Genomic DNA, 16,469 nt, shown 5'->3' on the forward strand with positions numbered 1-16,469 from the left:
AAACTCTAGGTCCCTCCCCTTTGTGTTACAACACCAAGGCGCCGTTTGAATAGTCTTCAACGTTCGGAAAAGCTTATTGTAAAGACATTGGTAGCCCCCTATTACTATTATCTGTGGTCTTACTCTACAAGGAGGGTTTTCTTTGCACACTTTTCTGACCATTCCTTTGGATGCTTGCGTTTGCGATGAGAGTACATATTCGATTTAGAGTTGAACGTTTGCGGACAAAATGTACAGGTATACAAAACTTCTCCAGTGTGTGTTGCCATGTGTTCCTAAACAATAAAAATATACACATACTTAATATGGAGATATTAAAAAATATTAGAAGTATGTATTTACTCGCAAGCATTTTGGCAATTTGAAAGCTTTATCACAAAGTTTGCATACATGTTTTTTCTCTGCGCTATGCATATATTCAATGTGGCTTTTGTGGGCCCGTAAGGTTGGAGACACTTTAAAGCAAATTGGACAGACTTGAGGCGTTTGGTATTCTTCGGTGTGCATTGTTTTCATGTGCCGCGCTAAGCCATATTTTGTTTTCAGCTCTGTATTGCATAATGTGCACTTTATTAAGGACCTTGATACGCCAGCATGTTCCTCCTGATGCCATCGAAAAGCTTGTTTCCCATTTAAGGACTTGCCGCAAATGTCGCATATCTTAGCATACAAATTTAGATGAACAAGCGCAAGGTGTTGTTTCATCATGTATTGATTGCAGAATCTGCATAAAAAATCAATGTGAATTGGCCAAAATTTTATTGGAAAGACATATCACACATCCATTTCAAAAGTGACACAAACGTAGCAGCATACAAATTTCCCAAAGAGTTTTTGGGGAGTGATGCTGGAGTGGCAGTCCTTGGTCAGATATGTACATATATGTACATGCATACATACATAAATCTAGGTCGTTCCGGTTATGTAGACCCGACTGCCGGGTACTTTGGTTTGCAGGGAGGTTTTTAGACTTTTTATTTACATATAAGTATGTATACCTTTCAGCAAAAGCTGGACCAAAACTTTGGTGTAAATTATTGAAAAAATTAAGGTAGAGTCTCCCTTGCCCGTGTGATTAACATGTATATATGTATTACGAAATAAATTTCGCGTTTTCTGAAAACGGGTGATTTTGATTTGTGTCTTCTTTGAAGTGGGTGTATTTTCACTTACCTTTTATCACATTGCGGGCATTTAATATTTTTTTGTTCTTTTGGGGCATGTATTAAATGATGTCGAGTTAAAATTTTACGGCTAAAAAAGCTTTTACGGCAAATGTCGCACTGATAAATGCGTTCCTTAGAACCATGGAAAAATTGCTCATGTGCCTCGAGACCGCTTCGATCGCATAGTACCTTCTCGCAGTGTTTACATTTGAAGTATTCTGGATTGATGTGAACTTGAATATGGTCAACTAGTACACCGCGGTTAAGTAATTTCTTGCCACAGCACTTAACATACCCATTAGTTTGGTGCTCTTCGCGGAAGTGACGTTTTAATTCTCTGAAATCTGTAAGAGATTTGCAACAGATACAGCATTTTAATTTAAAATTTTGCGCTATAAATTCATCACTTTCTGCTGTTTTATTTCGCTGCGTATTCCTTTTCTTAAGGTCATTTTCTTGTTCTGTCAGTCTTATTTTTTTAGGCCTTTTAGCCAGCCGTTTTCTTTTTGGAGGAATTCGACATCCGATGTCATCCTCTTCTCTCCCTGAGTTATTTTCTTCATCTTCAGACAACTGCGGTACACAGTTTGATTCTATTGTGCCATCTTGCATAGTTTCGCTCCTTATGCTTTGCATTTCTAAATTTACACTGAGTTGTTGGCTGTCTTCACTTATAGCGCTACATGGAGAAATCAACTTTTCAGTGTCAACAGCACATTCCCGTAAAGAAAGTGGCTCACTCCCCAGATGTTTCTCCAGATTTTCAAGCGCATCTGTCTCTGATTTACTTTCAGTAACCACAATCTCTAATTCTTGCAAAGTCTTAAGCTTGCTGCTCGCCGCCAAATGCGCCTTCTGTACACGTACGTAAAATTCATGAAAAGGATGAAGCAATTCCCAGCATTCAATGCAAACTACTTTGTTGGATAAAAAGGGCAACATACTGAGCTATAAATAATAGAGAAGTTAACTTAAAAATAGTGCATATACCTAAAAGTTAAAGAAAATTTACCTCTTCCTTGAAGTGTTTTTTAATTACCTCTCGCACATTTACCGATTGCTCATCATCAGAATCGAAATTTATTTGATTATCACACGCACCGGATTTTTGTAAACACAATGCACAGGATTGGTCATAAAACATTTTGCAAACTTTGTAAAAAGCACTGGTAGTCTGATTTGTTTTGTTTACATATTAAATCTGGTCTGTTCGAATAGATCTCCACTGAAAATTATTCAGCATCATATTGCAGGAGAGCAACACTAGTTGCGTTTGTTTACTCATTTCCAGTAAAATCTAGTAAAAGTTTTTACGGATTTTCATGTTTTGGCGTTTTTGTACGCAAAAACTTGCAAAGTAGGGGAAATTGAGAGAGCGGAAAATGACAGTTGAAGTTGCAAGTTTTTACTGGATTTTACTGGATAAATTTTTACTTGTAAGAATTTGCCAGTACGAAAAACAGCTGATCGCATGTTGCTGGATGAAATTTAAACTAATAAGGAGACTGTTTGTAGGTTTTTATTGTGGAAATTCACAAAATACATATTTAAATATAAAATAGATTGTTGTATGAGGAATATGCTGCGAATAAACAACCAATTTATCAGCTGTTCAAGAAACTTGCAAATTATTACTGGAATAGCGTTACTTTTTTGCAAATTTTTTCTATGAGAGCGAATTCTTAGAAATAAAGTTACTGGAGAGTTGCTGACAAGTTACTGGATAATTTGTAAACAAACACAACTAATAAAAACCCACAAACAGTTTCCTTATTAATTTAAATTTCATCCAACAACATGCGATCAGCTGTTTTTCTTACAAGTAAAAATTTATCCAGTAAAAGCTTGCAACTTCAGCTGTCATTTTTTGCTCTCTCAATTTCCCCTACTTTGCAAGTTTTTGCGAACGAAAAAGCCAAAACATGAAAATTCGTAAAAACTATTGTTGAATTTCACAAAACAACACAACTATTAGCCCTGTTCGCGTACGCACTATCCAGTAAATCCAGTACTAATTTTACTGGTTTTTTACTGGATGTCGTTTTCGTTCGCAAAAACTTGCAAGAAGCTAGCAAAAGAGGGGAAATTGAGAGAGTAAAAATTACAGCTGGACTTGCAAGTTTTACTGGATTTTCACTGGATAAATTTTTACTAGCAACTATTTGCTAGTAAGAAAAACAGCTGATGGCATGATGCTTATTGTAAATCACATTAAGAAAATAATTGTTTGTGGTGCTTTTAGAGTTGCAATTGGCAAAATAAACCTATTTAAATATATAATAAAATGGAAAGCACTAGTTTTCTAAGAAAATTGCATCGGAAAATAACAAATTAATCAGCTGTTCATTAAACTAGCAACTTCTTGCTGGTTTTGCGTTTTCGTACTTTCTTGCCTATTTCACTCATTGGGAGTAAATATTGGCTTACTCTTCGAAATTTGGTCACTGGCAAGTTACTGGATATTTTTTGCTAGAGAATACGAAAACACAACTATTATCGAACAGACCAATCATCTGTGAAATTTATTAGAGTTGGCAGGGATTTTATGTTATTAAGTTTTAATTTTTGTAAAGGCATAGGCGAAAATTCCCTCAAAATATACAACTGAAAATTTATAACCAAAATCAATGCAAGATAGCCAGTTTTATTAATTTAAGAATTAACATTTCGGCATAAAATTACCAAATTTGAAGAAAATTACTTCTCATATACTTACATACATGTTAGTAAATCGTATCACCTATTATTAATATTATAGTGCAAACGTATACTCATAAGTTACCCACAATATGTCCTTCAGAAAAAAATTAATTGTATACATACATATGTATGGACTGCTTTTTTTTTATTTGTAGAGCTATACTATATATTTTCCTTTTATTTTTGCCCGTCTGTATCCACTACATCCACGGATTCTATTATGGTCTCAAGATCTTTTTGTATCTGCTTTCCCAGGCCCATAGTTTTTTTCTTGGCACATTGTTCTGCCCATTCCTTAGGATGCTTCCGCTTGCGATGTGCGTACATATTCGCATTTGAATTAAATGTTTGCGGGCAAAATGTACAAGTATATAGAACTTCTCCAGTATGAGTTGTCATATGTTCCTAAAAATTAAAATATCAGTTCGAAATAGTTTTGTTTGTTTTAAATGAGCATGCTTACGCGTAGGTCATTAGGTCTTTTAAAAGCTTTGTCACAAAGTTTGCAAGCATGTTTTCGCTCGGTGGCGTGCATATATTTAAAATGTGTATGATGCGCTCTGAGAGTTGGAGACACTTTGGAGCATATAGGACAGACTTGCGGCGTCTGGTACTCCTCAGTGTGCATTACTTTCATATGTCGCGCTAAGCCATATTTTGTCGTAAGTTCAGCATTACACAATTCACATTTAATCATTGGCCTCGGTAAGCCCAAATGCTCTTGCTGATGCCGACGAAACGCGTCGCCACCGTTGAAAGACTTCCCACAAATGTCACAAATCTTCGAATACAAATGTAGATGGACTAGCTTTAGGTGCTGCTTCATATTGTATTCATTACAGAAACTGCAGTTGGTTTAATTGCTTTGTTAGTTTAGGGAAAAATAAAAATACATTTTTTTTAAACTTACGTTTTTTCGCATTGCGTACACTTAACAGTCTTTTGTTCATCTGGAGCATGTAGAAGATAATGTCGAGCAAGTACTTCGCGGCGAAAGAATCCCTTAGAACAAACGTCACAACTAAAAGTACGTTCTCTCGAACCATGGAAAAATTGAAGGTGCGTTTCGAGCCCTCTCCGGTCTGACAATAATTTTGCACAGTGCGGACATTTGAAGTATTCCGGGTCATTGTGGAAGTGAATATGGTCAACGAGTACACCTCGCTTCAGTAACTTCTTGCCGCAACATTTTACATAGCCATTCATTTGGTGTTGCTGTCGAAAATGAATTTTGAGTTCTCTAAAATCTGTTAATGTCTTCTGGCAAAGAAAGCAAACTAATTTAAAATTATCGGCAATATATTCGTCATAGTCCGACGTTTTATGCCGCGGTTTATTATTCTTCTTTGTCTCTGGCTTTTGGTCACTTCGCTTTCTTTTTTGCTTTCGTTTAGTACGAACTTTCTTTTTTTGTGGCGGAGAAGGCGCCAAGACATCCTCATGCCTACTGAGTATATCAGGCATTTCAATTTGTGATCCATCTTCAGATATATTTGGATGGTAGCATTCTTCTTTATACTCATCTTCACTTTTAATATCCACATTTTCAATACTCTTATCTTGCTTGTTGTCATTGCTAATTGTGTTATAAGGGACAGTCAGTTGCTCTATTCTAACACTGCATTCTCTTAAGGCAACCGACTCACAGTCTAGGTTATCGAAGTCCTTTTGACGACGAGGACGGCCACGTCGACGTTTAGGAGGTGATGCTAACTCATCTATAACATCTGGCTCTTCTTTTATTTCTGTCACAGATATCTCTAGCTCTTGCAAAGATTTCAGCGTGTTCATTGCTGCCAAATGAGCATTCTGCACACGTACATAAAATTCATGAAAAGACTGGACCAATTCCCAGCATTGGCTGCACACAACTTTCGTGGAGAAAAATGACATCATACTGAGCTACAAAAGGGAATAGGCTCATTTCAAACGTTGTAATTCGAATCTCAGACAACTTTACCTCATCCTTGAAGTGTTGCTCAATTATCCCACGGGCATTTACTGCTTCCGAATCATCAGAATCGATATTAATTTTATCGATGGAATTGTTGGCTTTTTCCAAGCACAAAATACATGATAGTTTGTCAAACATCCTTCGTATTTATAGATGGTTGGAAAAATTATATTCTTCGCGGAAATGAACTTTTACTATTAAATTGCATTGTTTATATGAAGAACGTTGCCACCTAAACTACTTTGCCCCCCAAAATTCCAAATATGTGCCAAAATAGTGGATTTCCGAATAAACGCGCGCAGCGCTCATCTGGTACCCTGAACTCGCATTGATTTATCAGACAGTTGACAATTCGACTGTTTGTGCGATTTTTGCTCTGGATTCACTAAACTTAAAATATTTAAATTGAGGAACGTGTCTTTATAATAAAAAGTATTCGTTAAATGTTATACCATTTTTTAAATAAATGTTGGAATTTCAGCAAGCATTCCTCAGCACTTTTCAAATATTGTTTTATGCTATTGCAACATCAAAATACATCGCCCCCGTCTATTTTACAATAACAAAAACAAATATTTCGATGTTTGATGAGTTTTTAATTTTTATACCCACCGACATTCATACATACATACCCGTGTACATATGGATTTTTTTTTTAAACATATACGTAATTTACCATTAATAGTAACTAACTATCCCTAGATGATGTTGTTGAAATTAGAAGTTGGCACCTTTTGTTTTCCTTCTGCTTGCTCCTTTGACTCTTTCATGATATTAAAAGTTCGCATATTACGATTCTTACGTTCAGCTTCCCATTCGAGACGATGCCGTCGTTGCCTATGTTTATACATATTGGCGCTTGAGAAGAACGTCATTGAACAGTTCGGACAAACGTACAACACTTTGCCAGTGTGCACAGAGGTATGCTCCTATCATTAATGTGGAAATATTTATATAAAAATTAGAATAATTTTATGCTTGTATGTATACTCTACCCTAAGGTCTTGAGGTCGCTTAAAAGCTTTTTCACACATGGTACATTTGAATTTACGCTCACATTCATGATTGTGATGAATGTGACGCTTAAGAGCCCGAGCGGTTGTCGAAACCTTATTGCAAATCTTACAACGATGCTCGCAGTCTTGGTTTTCATGTATTGTCCTCATATGCTGGTTAAGGCCATATTGATGACGAAGCCATGCTCCGCATATTTGGCACTGCTTCGGTTCAGGAGTTGGTCGCGGTTCATCAGAATGTTCTAACATGTGGTGTTTCTTCAAATAACTTACACGCACCAGCTTACCACATTTGTCGCATATGACTGTGGCACCGTGGGATTTTTTTATGTGATCTTTTAGTGCACGGTGAGTCGGAAATCTTAAAAAGAAAGTTTATAAATAGAGGTTATTTTATTATATTTTAGCAGACTTTTAACATACTTTTTGATACGAGTACATTGCGTGCAATTGATTTTATATTCTGATTTTGGAACATGCTTTGAGAAGATGTGGTTCTCAAGAGATACATTTGACGAGTAGACTTTTTCACATTTTTCACATGGGAATGTTTTTGTTTCCTTTGCCTTTAATGGATTAACGTGCGCATCTTCATGTTCCTGTAGACTGCGACTATTATTAAAAATTTGTCCACAAGTTTTGCATTTGAAATATTCTGGATTTCCATGTATATAAATGTGCTCGGCCAGGGTCTTTCTTGTAAAAAATTTGCGTCCACAACACATCAAAAATGACGGTTCATCGTTATGAGAAGCTCGAAAATGCGCACGAATTTCGGCAAAATTTTTTACCAGCAACTCGCATTTTGGACATGAAAGTAGTTTTAAAAATGTTTTAATAACTATTTCATACTCTTCTTGTTGTGCATTTTTTGCTTCAATTTCTTCACGGGTCATGCGTTTGGGAGGTATAAGAGGCTTCGGTCGCTTACGGTATTTTTTGGGCTTGACAACCTTTCTTTTCGGAATGATAGCATATTTCCGTTTTGGTTCAAAACTTTCATCCGAATCTGTGTTATAACTACTTGAACTACCGCTATCTGCTGTTCCAGCCAAATCAATAGGCTCAAATTCAACATTGTAATTTTCATGGTCGTCATTATTAATAGAGAATTCCTGATTTTGATCATTTGCTTCGTTATTTTGAACATTGCCTTTAGTATGTTCTTTGCCAGAATTTTTGACGGATTCGCACGGTTTCATAGGCTCTTCAATAACTACTTTTCTCGGTCGGCCCCGACGTTTTTTTGGAGGTTGATCCCCAGTAGGTAGATTATGCTTTTCAGATTTTAGTTTCTCATTATCAGGTGTTATAACAATAGAGGATTTATTTTCAATAGCTTCAGTTTTGCCAACACCCTTCAACAAAACAGATAAAGGTAGCTCAGTTTCGGAGTCATTATCATTTGCAACCGGTATTTGATCCACATATATTTTGTTGGCTTTGGTTACGGCTGCATTTTCGATTTTGCGTGGGCGTCCCCGTCGTTTCCCCAATTTAACATTTTTATCTTTTGGTCTAGGTTCATCGATGAATTCAATTTGCAACAGCGAATCTATATCCTGTGCCTCTACTTTTATTTCTGAAAGGAAGACCTCGGCAAGATGATATATGTACATATCTATCATTCTTGCATAAATAAATAATTAGGTTTTTTACATATGTACCTGAATCCACAAATCTTTCTTCTAAATTTTCAAGAGCATCGGCCATATGAACAATTTCGGGTTTTAATTCGATTTCCTGCGCACAAGGCTCCGCTTCCTTCCCATGTGAATATTTCCAATCCCAGTGGTTGTGCAACTCAGCCACACGTAAATAAAATACATGGAAGTCGCGCAAAGCCTCCCAGCATGTCCAACAAATGCGTTGACCATCGCATGTTTTCCTCTCCGGCTGAAATGGGCAATATTATATCCTTGCAGATTGTTGGAGTTTACTTACTCTTAACCAGAGATGTTGTGATATAACATCGCAGATGTTCAACTGGAGGCCTTCCTCGGAAAATATCTCTATAAATTGTACTACAGATGTAGCATCTTCCAAACATGATATACAGCTCATTCCAGATAACGCGATTATTTGCTGATCCTGGTAAGACTAATGATTAAGAGGAATTGTTTACATCGAGAAGCGAGCTGCCAACATACATTTTATTTGGATATGTAGATATTTTTTTAAAGTATAATTTTAATTTAATGTTGTTGTTGTAATATTTTAGGTCGATTTGCAACACTGCACAACTATTTTATTTTACGGTTGCCACACGTATAACTAGAGCAATACAAACTATGAAACTAAAAGATAAACTAATCACCTTTATTTTACATAAATTTTTTTAATCGGTTATGTAGCTCATAAGATATTTATATTAAAAATAGCCTTTAATGAACTAGAATCGCTTAAAGTAATGTAATGAAGTGATAAAATGAATAAATTCAATTTTCCCTGACATTGAATTTTTCATTTTCACTTCACATTTTCATAGAACGAGAATTAGCTCCCAAATACATACTTAAATATCCCATTTGGTAAACCCTTCGAAGTGGCAACCGTCCTTAATTTGAGAACAGCTGATTAATTGATTTGTTTACTTTTTCTTTTCTGCTGTACTGTTGCTAAAATTTGCGTGGTAAATAAATAAGGATGGCGAATTATTTTTGCGACGATTTAAAGAAAGAACACATGGAACTTGCGACAATCATCAAGGATTGTCATGAAAATTTAAGAACTCAATCCAAAATAAAAGGGATGAACGAAGCTTGGGATGAGCATTTGCAAAATACTCTTTCATTGCAGCAGTACTCATCGGCTATGTATCGGTTGGCTTCAATTTGGGAGACAAATACTACAAATCCAAACTTATTTGCACGCAGCCGTGTCAAATGGATAGTTGATTATTGCGAATCGTACTTTTTTACCAAGCGAATATTCCTGGAGAAGCGTGATCGCGAGCAACGTTTAGCCCAGTCTTATAATGATATTCCGACCGCGGATACAAGTCAAGTAAAAAATACATTTTCGAAGCCTATCAATGTTTTAGACGTAGGAAGTTGCTTTAACCCATTTTCTGGAGAGCCACACTTTAATGTTACTGCGATTGATCTATGTCCAGCCACCACTGATGTCATAAAAGGCGATTTCTTAAAAATTGTCATAGATAAAGGCGAAGAAGTTCTTATAGAATATGGGGAAGTAAAAAGCTTACCGTGTCAATATTACGATTGCGTCATTTTTAGCCTTTTGTTGGAGTACATACCTTCACCAGAAAAGCGTATGCATTGCTGTCGCAAGGCGTACGATCTGCTGCGCCCCGAAGGCATCCTTATAATTATAACTCCTGACTCCCAACATGTAGGCAAAAATGCAAAATTAATGAAAAACTGGCGTTACACGCTGGGCACTTTGGGCTTTTATAGAATTTGTTTTGAAAAATTACCGCATATCACCTGCATGGTATTTCGAAAATCAGTCAATCCAGCCGTAGCACTGCGATGGGCTGAACTGCATCGCGAGGATTATATGACAATGACAATAAATATACCACAAGATGTTATAAACTAAAATTAAGTTACTATCATAAAGGCAATGTTTTTCTCTGTGTGAGGTAAGAAGTTGTAAAAAGAAAAATAAAGAAAATTTATAAACTATAGTTATCCTCGTTGTAAGTTTTATTTATCGTCACCGTGAAATTCAAAAATATTTAAAAAAGTATACAAATCCTTTTTAGCATATCTTTATTATATGTATGTATATGTACACACTCATACATTTTTGTTAATAACTATCCAAGCTCTGGCTCTTAAAAGCAACCTATATTTATCCTAATAGGTATGCATATCTATTTTCATAATTATAAACGCTTTAAATCTCATTGTTGCATCTTATTGAATAGCCATTTGTAAGTGGTGCTGCATGACCTCCGGATCGATGTTGATTCTTTCTGTGCCAACCGTACTTCCACTGGTGTTCATTTTCTGTGCAAAGAAGGCTGATGTAGCGCCTACTGCCTGTTTCGCTCTCTGTGCCGCTGTTGCACCCATAGCTTGAGCCATAATATTTGCTATATGCCTGGGTTTCTTCCTGTCTGCTTCCCATTCAGCACGATGTAATCTCTGTCGATGCTTATACATATTAGCATTAGAGAAGAAAGTCATTGGACAATTAGGGCAGGTGTATAAAACTTCACCGGTATGTGTGGAGGTATGCTCCTGCAATTAGAAAATTATTTAAGTAAAAAAGCATTAATTGAGATATAGTATTCTTACTCTAAGATCTTGAGGCCGCTTAAAGGCCTTTTCACACATAGTGCATTTGAATTTCCGCTCGCACTCATGGTTGAGGTAAACATGACGTCGTAGTGCACGAGCCGTTGTTGAAACTTTATTACAAATAGAACAACGGTGTTCACCACCGGGATCTTCGTGTATTGATTTCATGTGTTGTTTAAGACCCGACATATGACGCAACCAAGTACCACAAATTTGACACTGCATAGGCTGTGGAATTGGGCGTGGTTGTTCAGAATGCTCTAGTTGATGATGCTTTTTCAGGTATTGTGTGCGCACCTGTTTGCCGCATTTGTCGCAAATGATTGTACTTTCTGGATCATGATTGTATTTCATGTGGTCCTTGAGCTTGCGCTGTGTTGGAAGTCTATGCAATGAATAATTTCAATATTATTTATTGCAAAAATTTATGGAAATAGACAATTATTGCCAGTTTCACGAAGGGAACAAATAATTTTTCACTTAAATTGCTGGTGAAACCAGCAGTTATACTTACTTTTTATTACATAGTGTACATGAGAATTTAAACTCCGATTTGGGTACATGCTTTGAAAAGGAATGGTGCTCAAATGCGGCTTTTGTTGTAAATACTTTCGGACATTTATCACACTGAAACATTTTCCGCTCTTTTGGTTCTGGCGGGTTGACGTGCGCCTCTTCATGTTGCTCTAGATTGCGACTGTCTTGGAAAAGTCTTCCGCATTGGGTACATTTGAAATGCTCTGGATTCCAATGCAAATATATGTGCTCAGCTAGAGCTTTTCTTTGTGGAAATTTTCGGCCACAGCACATCATATATCCGGGATCCTCGTTATGCGAAGCTCTAAAGTGCCCACGAATTTCAGCAAAGTTTTGGACCAACAACTCACATTTCGGACACGCGAACCGTCCAAAAAATTGCCTGATAGCTTTATCGTACTCATCTTGCTGAGCTCGTTTCGCTTCGAGTTCCTCTTTTGTCATACGTTTAGGGGGTACAAGAGGTTTCTCACGCTTACGATACTTTTTGGGCTTAACAACTTTCTTCTTCGGAATGACTGCATATTGCGGTTTTGGTTCGAAGTCTGGAAGGCTTTCATCTGAATCAGTATTGTCGCTGCTAGAATCACCGCTATCATCCGTACCAGAGCAACCGCCGAAGTCAGCGATGAATTCACGGTCATTATCGTTATCTTCTGCGTCACTATTAAGGGAGACCTGCTCGGTTTTTATATCCTTTTTACCATTATCTTTATTTTCGTTCTTTTCCTTTTGTTTCGTGACGTTTATATTAGGCGATGCTTCTTCAACCCGCACTTTTCTAGGTCTACCACGTCGCTTTTTCTGAGGTTCAGTGGTTGAAGTAGTAGCGGTTTCATTTTCGGTTTTTGACTCGTCTTCGGCTGGTGATATTTCAATTACTCGTTTGCTATCGTCATTGGTATCAGTCTTGATGCTAGCATTCAATAAAACTGATAAAGGCAGTTCGGTTTCCGAGTCATCATCGTTAGCAGCCAGTGGCGATGGATCTCGTTTGATGCGTTTGGGGATGGCCGATGTTTTTGCATTTGGGTCTTTTGGCGGGCGTCCCCGACGCTTGGCTCGTTGGGCTCTTTTACTCGCAGGCGTGCTTTCTTCGATAATTTCGATTTGTGGTAATAAATCTAGGTCATATACCTCTAACTTGACTTCTAGATATGAAATTATTGGCAATTTATAGTATATACACGATAGCTGGACGAATTAGTATACATACCTGAGTCGAATAGGTTACCTTCCATATCCGCAGAAGTTTGCAACTTCTCTTCGGAATTCGTGGCATCTTCAGATTTAAGTTGGATTTCCTGTGGCAATGGATCGTTTTCTTGTTCTTGCTCAATGTGAGCAAAGGGAGTCTTCCAGTCTGCACGGTTGTGTACCTCAGCCACACGTTGATAGAATATGTGAAAATCACGCAATGCCTCCCAGCAAGTCCAGCAAATGCGTTGACCAGTAGATATATCCCTCTCCGGCTGTATAGTTCAAAATATTTCTTATAATTTCAAATATTATTTTAGTTTACTTACTTTCAACCATAGATGTTTGGCAATTATGCTGCAAATATTCATTTGGCAACCTTCCTCAGAAAAAATATCAATGAATCGTGCCGGCGTCATGCCATGTTCCAAACACAACAAACAGGCCATTGCACAATTAACGATTGCTAGTCAGTTTAATAGTATATAAACTAATACACAATATATCCAGTTTAATTTAATCTTTTTAAATTATGATAAGCACAGAAAACACAATTAAAATCGTGAACTGTAGAAAATACACAAATCTGCAAAAAAATCATACTCCACAACCACAAACAAGCTATGCAAAAAGATGTCAAATTGACAGCCTTCCGGAATCGGTTATGGACAGTGTTGCCAGAACTTCTTGGACCAACCGGCTAAATTGGCCAAAAAAAAAACGGCTAAACTGTTTCAACTAAATTTCACGTTTTATTTAAATAAACCACAAGTAGAAAGACTAGTAAATTCATAAAATTGTTGTAACATTTGCACATTTCGTGACCAGAATTTGATAAATAGCTGATTCACGGGGTTTTTGTTGTTGAGACTGAAATGCAAACACTTGGAAATTGAATTTTGGTTCCACAAATTTGGTTGTTTGTAAATAAGTATTATTCACAGGCATTAGTTTTATTCGTCGAGAAAAAAACTTCTAAGAATCACACAGGCCGACAGAAACCTGTACAAAATTTTCTGAAGATTTTCGGAGCGCTTAATTTGAATCTTAACTCAGAATTTCATTGTTGGCTGTGGTTTAAAATATATAAAAAAAAGTATATAAAAAGTATACCGTCACTAGACACGAATAAAGGCGCGCTAGTGTTTCGACGACGAAAAAAGACGCATACAAAAATTTTACGAAAAAAGGCGCTTAAGAAAAACTTCGGCGAAGAAAGACACCTAACCTAGATGACGGCGAAGAAAGACGCGTAATCAAAGATTTATACTTGGGGAAAGACTGCCACTTCAGCACTATTCTCCAATAGCTTCCGCCATGACTACCCTAACTCCGACATTGAAGTGTGATTCTGATGGTTTTTGTGCCCACTTCGTTAAACGATGTAGTCTGTCATTATGTATTCCTTTATGTCATATATTCAACCTATCACTTTCGACTGGATTATTTATTAACAGATGGAAAATTGCGTCTATAACCCCAGTCTTTAAATCTGGAAATAGAAACGATATCACAAATTATAGGCCTATTTCGAAACCGTCTGTCTGCTCAAAGCTATTCGAAAAAGTGATACATTTTAAACTCTCTTTTCTTGCCAAAAGAATGATTGAACCCCACCAACATGGTTTTGTAGCTGGTCGTTCAACGGTAACTAATTTAGCTTCTTTTTCAGAATTTTGTATTTCTTCCTTCAAAGATGGCTCGCAGGTAGACACCATTTATACGGACTTTTCTAAAGCCTTCGATAAGGTACCACACCTATTATTGCTACACAAGTTGGAGTGCATTGGTGTTCACTTTATTTTCCTAGCTTGGCTAAAGTCTTACCTTACAAATAGGACTCTGTCTGTTCATATCGATGATTGTAAATCTAATCCCTTTGTTGTAACATCAGGTGTACCCCAGGGTAGCATTCTTGGCCCCCTATTGTTTGTCCTGTTTATAAACGATATTAGCTCCTGTTTCAAACACGCCAGTTTTTTATTGTATGCCGATGATTTAAAACTCTTTCGTAGAATAACCTCCTCATCTGATGTTCTCTTTCTTCAGGAAGATTTAGATCGTCTTTTAAATTGGTGTGAATATAATAAATTGTCTTTGAATGTAAAAAAGTGCTTTAAGATGACCTTATCTAAATCTCAAAATACCCTTACTTCAAATTACTACCTCGTAAACCATCAGCTTACTTCTGTTAGTGAATTTGTTGATCTTGGTGTTGTGTTTGACTCGAATTTTTCATTTATAAATCATGTTTGTCATTTACTCCCAAAAGTTTATAGTAATTTAGCATTTATTCGTAGATATGCTAAGGATTTTGGAGACCCTTACACTCGGAAAGCATTATTTAATTTCTTAGTACGATCTAAACTTGAGTATGCCTATATTATATGGAGCCCTATTTATAATTGTCACGCCTCTAGGATTGAGCGAGTTCAAAAGGTGTTTATTCGATTTGCCTTCGCTTCTCTTAACTTCTCAGACCCGATTCCCTCATATTACTTCCGGTGTAAACTAATAAATTTGCTATCATTGGAAAATAGAAGACGTACCCAATTACTCCTATTCGTCTTCGATCTTATCTCTGGATTCATTGACTGCCCATCTCTTCTTGAGCAGGTTACCTTTTATGTGCCTCTCAGAACTCTTCGCTCTCACATCCCCTTTTACGTTCCTGCCGTTAAGACTAACTACTCATCTTTTGCGCCTATTTTTCGAGGCCTTGTGGAATTTAACAATATCTCAAAGAGCTTAGATATCGACTTTTCGTTTCCAAGAAGTCTTTTTAAATCATCTCTTTCGTAATTGTCCAATACTAGTCACCGTTAATACTTTTAAGCCTACTTCTAGTCTGTAAGATTGTAAATCATAGACTGAATAAAGATAAAATAAAATAATAAAAAGCTATTAACGTAATGTACATACTATTACAACCGCAAACATAGTTGACCGCGAAAATAAATTGCCTCTGGAGACTCGCGCACCACCATAGCCCAGCTTCGCTCGGGATACTGCAGCAGGCTAAACTCGGGTGGAATGAACTATCACTAACATTTTACTCTACACTGTAAAATTTTGTTTATCTTTTTGATATTTAAAAAAAAAAAAAACAACCATATATACGAATCTTGTTGTTTCTGCTACTTCTTTAATCTGCAATGATTTCAACGGAAAGTACAGTGTTTACATTCGGCGATTTTACAGGCAACATTTGTTTAAAAGCAACACTCGTCTGGTGTAAACGGCATTGGAACTAGTTAATCGCTTTCAACGAAGTTGTTTCAACTATTGATTCAACTAATTACCTGTAAAATGGCCTCATGTAAACGCAGTATTAGGAAACAAAGGGGCCGTAAGAAGCACATTAATGGAAATTGAAACCAAAGAGCAGGGGCTCTATTCTATAACTGTGAGAAAATGTAGAGTGCAAAACTCACAACCAAAAACTCACCGAATAAAATTCAGTAGAGGTTTTCTATTAAACTTATAAAAGCGTCTCAAACCTCGTAAAGCTCGTAAATTTACGAGCCTCGTAAGAGAACTGTCAAAATGTGTATGGAGCTCTATTAACGAGCCCCTCGTGAATTTACGAGGCAAATTTGATGCTCAAACAACCTCGTTAACTTCAGTG

At 36.7% G+C, this 16,469-nt stretch overlaps 4 protein-coding genes across 4 annotated transcripts; 1 reads left to right on the forward strand and 3 right to left on the reverse strand.

The window, feature by feature from the left end:
* Positions 1-4: 4 nt before the first annotated feature.
* Positions 5-2,384, reverse strand: LOC118753199 (transcription factor grauzone-like). Its single transcript, XM_036488071.1, has 4 exons — positions 2,179-2,384; positions 1,174-2,114; positions 343-724; positions 5-275 (listed from the first exon to the last, which is right to left on the reverse strand). The coding sequence occupies exons 1-4, from the start codon at positions 2,308-2,310 to the stop codon at positions 120-122; spliced, it is 1,611 nt and encodes a 536-aa protein (XP_036343964.1). The 5' UTR covers positions 2,311-2,384; the 3' UTR covers positions 5-119.
* A 1,355-nt stretch (positions 2,385-3,739) lies between these two features.
* On the reverse strand, positions 3,740-8,937 carry LOC118753202 (zinc finger protein 208-like). The gene is made up of 9 exons (XM_036488074.1): positions 8,781-8,937; positions 8,504-8,732; positions 7,260-8,418; positions 6,816-7,197; positions 6,522-6,749; positions 5,827-5,967; positions 4,777-5,768; positions 4,330-4,711; positions 3,740-4,271 (listed from the first exon to the last, which is right to left on the reverse strand). The coding sequence occupies exons 1-9, from the start codon at positions 8,898-8,900 to the stop codon at positions 4,044-4,046; spliced, it is 3,861 nt and encodes a 1,286-aa protein (XP_036343967.1). The 5' UTR covers positions 8,901-8,937; the 3' UTR covers positions 3,740-4,043.
* A 478-nt stretch (positions 8,938-9,415) lies between these two features.
* LOC118753198 (S-adenosylmethionine sensor upstream of mTORC1-like) lies at positions 9,416-10,427 on the forward strand. The gene has a single exon (XM_036488069.1). It carries the CDS (start codon positions 9,483-9,485, stop codon positions 10,398-10,400), a length of 918 nt encoding a protein of 305 aa, XP_036343962.1. The 5' UTR covers positions 9,416-9,482; the 3' UTR covers positions 10,401-10,427.
* Positions 10,428-10,556: 129 nt separating this feature from the next.
* LOC118753200 (transcription factor grauzone-like) lies at positions 10,557-13,479 on the reverse strand. Its single transcript, XM_036488072.1, has 5 exons — positions 13,171-13,479; positions 12,861-13,116; positions 11,622-12,795; positions 11,105-11,492; positions 10,557-11,047 (listed from the first exon to the last, which is right to left on the reverse strand). The coding sequence occupies exons 1-5, from the start codon at positions 13,288-13,290 to the stop codon at positions 10,721-10,723; spliced, it is 2,265 nt and encodes a 754-aa protein (XP_036343965.1). The 5' UTR covers positions 13,291-13,479; the 3' UTR covers positions 10,557-10,720.
* Positions 13,480-16,469: the final 2,990 nt, after the last annotated feature.

This window comes from Rhagoletis pomonella, unplaced genomic scaffold (genome assembly GCF_013731165.1).
Source record: "Rhagoletis pomonella isolate Grant_MI unplaced genomic scaffold, Rhpom_1.0 Rhpom_scaffold_02191, whole genome shotgun sequence".
NCBI lineage: Eukaryota > Metazoa > Arthropoda > Insecta > Diptera > Tephritidae > Rhagoletis > Rhagoletis pomonella.